Raw genomic sequence first — 6,262 nt, forward strand, 5'->3', positions numbered from 1 at the left:
GCTGCTTGGCCTGCTGTGTTCATCCAGCCCTGCACCTTGTTGTCTCATTAAGAAGAGGCGTTGTTCTTATTGCAGAACAATGCAGTCTCAATTTTAGAGGAATTTTTATTGATGAAGAGGTACGTAACCAGAAAAATTAAAACAGGAATCTGGAGGTGGCAAAACATGAGTACATGAATACGGGTTTCAGCACTAAAGGCGGACAGTATTGAAAGTGTGTGCTGTTCTTGATGGTTAAAATGTAGGGGGCCCATTTGTGGTGTCCCTACCTCCTGGACCCAGGAGGCCTGGGTTCAACTCCCATCTGCTCGAAAGGTGTGTAATAACATCTCTTAACAGATAGATTAGAAAAATAGGTTAAATAAGAAAGAAAAATGTAGGTCTTTGGCTCCCCTTCAGGCAAGACAAGACACAATTGTTTAGTAATATTTTGGTCTATCTAAACAATAACTGACTAGGGAGATATTATTATTTAATGGTTTTAATTGTATTTTAAAACAATCAAATGAAATGTATAAATACAATTCCTATCTTTACCCTTTTCATCTTTAATTTGTAATGCAGTCAAAGCATTTCTGGTCGTTTCATTAGAATGTATAAAAATTTAATGTGTGACAAATTGCTTAAATGTATGTTTTCGATAACTAATTTTGTTTCTGTTGATATCACTGCTATCTTGTTAGAGATCCTGTCTACCTGTATTAGCGATACTCCCAATTACACAAAAGATGAAAGTTTCTGGTGGGAAGAGACTCAGTCCTCCTCAAAATCTCTTACTCAGGTTTAAGAAAGTACAGAGTACAATGCGGACGCTGGATGCAATCGCTGGTTCGGCTAACACTTTGAATTAGTGGATCCCCCATCTGTAGTTCTTGCTATCTCCGAACACTTTATTTGTATTTGAGGTTTATTCAATTCCCGATCGTCACATGTTGTTCCCCTCACAAAGATGGCATAATTTGTGGATTTGCACCGGTTGTGCCCCGCACAATGATGGTGTCCCGACCAGGTCTCCTCCACGTCCGCGACCCTGCATCCGCTGCGGAGCGGAAGTTGAACAGGCGCTTCTTGGAGGAGACATGTCTGGGGATGCGATTGCACTGACCCTGATGCACGGTAATGGCCGGTGACTAGGCTCTGCTTCCTCTGTCAGAGGGGGAAGCGAAGGAGCCGTGTGCAGGGTCCTGCTGATGGAGGGAGCGGGCAGTCAGTGAGCACCAGGAGCTGCAGAGCCCGGGCAGGCTCTGTCTGTGTCTGCACACTCAGCCTGTCTGCATTCACTGTTAATTAGCAAAGTGAGTTGGCTTCAGTCATCCTGCAGCCCAGCCCAGCCGTTCATCTACAATAAACCTGCCATCTCAGTGATCGAGGGGCAGAGGAATCTCTGATATACCTCTTCATGGACTATAAAACACTACCTTATACTGTGATGGAGACAGATTCAATCGGGAATGATATAATTATCTGAAGAAGGAAACAAATGGTGGGGTTTCATGGAAAGGGCTGGGAGTGGAACAAAGTTGCTGCTGCAGAATTATGGACATAAAGGCCTGAATGGTCTCTTGTAATTTCTCTGAATCTGGGAGTATAATTCTGCATTTTTATAGCACGTGAGACATTGTGGCATAAGAATATGTGATGTTTAAATGTGGATAAGAAGCAGTTTGAATCAAAAGGCCTACAGCTCATTGTGTATGCTGTATGCAACAATTAAATGTAATGCAAATAGATTAATTTCATCTGTTTATTAGGATACTGCAGAGTGCCTTTTCAGAAGCAGGAATATGTTTACTGTTGGATTTATATTTCATTCTTAGGTAGTTCAAAGCACAAGATTGAAATTTCTGCTGTACAGGAAGGATGCGAACCTACATTGCAGGACATGGCAACTGTTATTGCTCAAGTTACTGGAGTACCCCAGCAACTGCAGAAACTAATCTTTAAAGGTATACATGACTTATTGGAAAGATGGGCAGTGTATGAAATAATTTATCATCCTTATTGTGACGATCTAATGGTCGTGCAACACAAAAGTTCCACAGATTTGACATATTAGATAATTTCTTGCATTACTACAATTTGGTATACTCTCAAGTCAAAAACTTGTAGCAGTCCAGTCAGTTTGTAACCTTGGTGTGATATTTGACCTGGACATGAACTTCTGATCATGTAGTTGCACATCATTGACAGGATCGGCATTTATTGCCCATTTCTAATTGCACTCGAGTAGAAAGTGGTGTGTGACCTTCTTGAACCGTTACTGTCCATTTGGCATGGACCCCCTCCAGTGCTGTTGGCAAAGGAACTCCAGGATTTTCACTTGTGACCATGAAAGAACAGCAATATCGTTCCAAGTCGGGATGGGGTGTCAGGTGAAGTTCCTATGTATCTGCTGCCATTTCCTCTGAGGTGGTACAGGTCGCCTGTTTGTATGGTGCTTCTGAAGGAGGCTTGGCAGGCTGTGGCAGTTTTTTTTGTAGATGGTATACACTGCTGACGCTGTGCTTTGGTGGAGGGACTGTTATTGAAGCCTCAGACGTCCAGGCAACTGCAAATTAATCAGTCAGACTCCTGACTTATTTTTAGATAGCTAGACTTTGGTGAGTTTGGAAGTAAATTACCTCAGATTTCCCAGCCTTTGACTTGCTCTTGCATTTGTTGTTGCTGGTCCACTTCAGTTTCTGTATGTGTCAGTAAAGAGATTGTGTCTGAGTGAGTCGTAGACCAAGTGTACTTGTTGTTCTTTTTGTAGTAGCAATGTTCACGGATAAGCAAAAAAATGGCAGGGCTTCTTCAACCTTGATGTGGGAACTCCAGGATGATGCTCGTATCCTGGATAACCATTTATGCTGCAGGTGTCATTAGTTGTAGCAGCTTAAGTTCTGGGTTTCAGAGCTACAATATGATCACGCTGCAGCTAGAAGTTATGTAGGGAGAGAGTGAATAGGTGACCACTAAGTAATCAAAAAGGAACAGGCAGATAGTACAGTTTTCAACCAATATTTAATTCTGGATACTAATATGGCAGATGGCTCTTGCAGCATTCCCCAGATGAACCAAATCCTTAGCACCACTGGAGGCTTAGCTGCACAGGCTGGTATAAAGAAGACTGAAAAAGCCAAGTGATAGATGATTTGATAGTTAGGGGAACAGAAAAATGTTTCTGAGCCACAGATGTGATAGTGTGTTGCTTCTCTGGTGCTGAAGTGAAGGATGTCACTAAGTAATTGTAGAGCACCCTGAGGGGGGAGGATGAACAACCAACAGCCAGACTCCATGCTGGAATCAATGACATGAGTCGTCCCACAGTCTGAACATAGGGAGCTAGGTAGAAAATTAGTAAGTAGGAACTCAAAAGGTAATAATTGTACATTAGTCCCAGTGCTATCTGCAAATGAGTATAGAACTAGGATAAGACAGACGAATGCATACCTGTAAAGGTGGTGCATAAGGAAGGGCTTTAGATTCTTGGAATGTTGAAATTAGCTCTGGGAAACATGGAACTTGTAAAGCTGGATTCTTTGCACCTGAACAGAGCCGGGACTGAATTCCTTCCAGGATATTTTGCTAGTACTATTGGAGAGGGTATCAGAGAGGAATACTATAGTGCACAAAGCATTGGGAAAGATAGATAGTGGTCAGAGTAAATAGAGAGGAAATGTTTCTCACATGAAATGATTGAGAAAGCGATGGCACGGGTTTACAGCAATTAATAAAAGAAGTGAAAATGATATGAGGAAGAACCATGTTACATAGCAAATAATTAGATTCTGGAATATGCTGCCTAAGAGTCTGATAGAGGCAGATTCAATTGGGAATGTTAGATGGTTATTTGAAAAGGAAGAATGAGCAGGAAGAGAAAGCAAGTGAATGGTACTAGGTGAGATGCTCATTGGAAGAGCTGGTGCAGACTGTTAAGCTGAATGACCCCTGCACTAATTAATGGAAGCCCCAAGATGATGATAGGTGGGGTGTCAGCAACGGTGGTACCATAAAGACGTGAATACTTGAACGGCAAGGAGAAATATCTGGATTCCTCCTTGTTGGAGACGATCATTGCTTGGCACCTGTGGGCCACTAATTTCACTTGGCAGTTATCAGCCTACACCCAAGCCTGAATGTTATTCAGCTCTTGCCGTGTGAGAGTATGGACTGTTCAGTACGCGGGCACTTATTAATGGTACTGAGCACTTCATCCCTGTCTCAGCTGATCTACTGAAATCCTTATCCCTGTCTTTTGTTACCGCTAGGCTCAGCAATTCCAATACACTTCTCGCTGTTTTCCCATATTCTACCCTCTGTAAAGTTGTGGTCATCCAATGTTCTGCAGGTTGTGTCTTAACTCTCACTAAAGTCAGTGCCCTATTACTGCTGTTTTCTCTGATGCTTTGACTTTAAAATGTTTTGAATTCTGATTTTGCAAGTGAGTTTGACCAGTTGGCATTCATTTGCTGAATTCAAGTTCTTCATGTAAATTAGAAACTATTGCCATCTGAGCATAGATCGCTGTGCATGTCATCAGACCCTCACTCTCTTCCATTGCTAGCCAAACAACTGTAGCTTATACCCCTAACAAATCCTATTCATCACCCTCATGTATTACTTTAAATCCTTATCACTCTATGTTCAAATAGCAGCTTTATCAATATAGTATATTGCACATGTATTGTTCCATATGATAACCTCTTAGAAACTTAAATGTGTCTATTTGACATTGATGTGGGTCTGCCCCACATAACTCATTCCTGGTAACCTACTGGATTATCTTACCACATGACTTGGAATTGCAATTATAATTAAACAGGTTAGAATGCTTCAAAATACTTCAAGACAATGGCTGTCCAATGGGCACTAAATTGGGATTTATGATTTTGTACTTAAGGTTAACTTCTTCAGAATTTAACAGAAAAACAAAGATTATCCTTGATAATCCTTGATTCTCCTACTGATCAAGAATTTAAATATGCACAAGGACTCTGCCCCACAACACTCTGTAGCAAGGAGTTTCAAAGACTCACAACCCTCTGACAGAAGAAATTCCTCCTCATCTCAGTACCCCTTTATTCTGAGACAATGCCTTCTGGTCCTGGACGCTCCCATGAGGGGAAACATCCCCTCAGCATTTACCCTGTCAAACCCCTTAAGAATGTTTCAATGAGATCACTTCTCATTCCTCTAAATTCAAGTGAGTGGAGTTCCAACCTGTTCAACTTTGGAATCTTCTATGTATTGAACCTCATCTAACACCTATCCACCCTCTTCACCAACTTGTCAGTGTCCTTTTGGAGTTCAACACTGTCCTCAGTTTATAGTTCTTCAAAGTATTGTGTCATGTGTAAACTTTGACATTATCCCCTGCATACCAAGATCCAGATCATTAATATACATCAGGAAAAGAAAGGGTTCCGATGCTGATCCCTGGGGCACTCTCCACTACAAATCATCCATCAGCCCTTAAACTACCCATTGACCATTATTTTCTTCTTATTTTATGTTCAGGTTGCTGCTGTTCCTTTTACACCATAATGTATAACTTGTCTTGCAGGTCTTTGTATGGTAAAGAGGAAGTTTCTTTCTCTGAAACACATTGGTGAATAAGTTGGGTTCTTATGACCTCTGTTGTTTTCTGGTGCTTGCCCACAAATTGACATTGATTTTAGAATATAACTTGCTATGGTACGATTTGAACTTTTGAGCCTGAAGTTGGTCGTACAGGCTACCAAAAACCATAGCACACTTTAGATGCCATATGTGTTAGTTCAGATATTGGTGTATTGACTTTCAAAAAGTGTAAAAATAACTAACAACATCTTTAATTGTTTTATTCTTCTGTATCGTGTAGGTAAATCTCTCAAAGACATGGAACAACCTTTGTCCGTTCTTGGTGTTAAAAATGGCTGTAAAATAATGATGATTGGCAAAAAGGTAAAATTGTATAACTTTTCTGTCAAAGAATTTTTACAGTAACTTGTCTAAAATATTGTTTTGTGCTTTCTAGGCATTATTTATATATTCCTTTCTTTAAAAAAACGTACTATTTGCTTGATTTTTTTTTTTCCTTCGTTCGTCCAGTTTTCCTCAGCCATGCACTGTTTCCTTTGTCATCAGAACTGACAAGTTGCCTGTTCTAAGTAAGGTACATGAGAGTAATCTAAGTGATCTGGCCTATTGCATCATCCCTCTTGTGTAGGGAAATACCCAGTTTATGCTTTGTATTTTGACTGTTCAACTCTCATATCTGTCTCTCTGAATAAATACAGCA

At 40.7% G+C, this 6,262-nt stretch overlaps 1 protein-coding gene across 1 annotated transcript; it reads left to right on the forward strand.

Annotated features, from left to right (window-relative positions):
- Window positions 1-949: 949 nt before the first annotated feature.
- Window positions 950-5,925, forward strand: LOC125482607 (BAG family molecular chaperone regulator 1-like; the record flags this gene model as incomplete). The annotated part of the gene is made up of 3 exons (XM_048594711.1): window positions 950-1,116; window positions 1,818-1,946; window positions 5,843-5,925. Coding segments are annotated over 3 exons (379 nt in total), but the record flags the coding sequence as incomplete, so codon positions are not given.
- Between the last annotated feature and the right edge of the window lie 337 nt (window positions 5,926-6,262).

Source organism: Rhincodon typus, unplaced genomic scaffold (assembly GCF_021869965.1).
Source record: "Rhincodon typus isolate 14 unplaced genomic scaffold, sRhiTyp1.1 hic_rhity00013382, whole genome shotgun sequence".
Lineage (NCBI taxonomy): Eukaryota > Metazoa > Chordata > Chondrichthyes > Orectolobiformes > Rhincodontidae > Rhincodon > Rhincodon typus.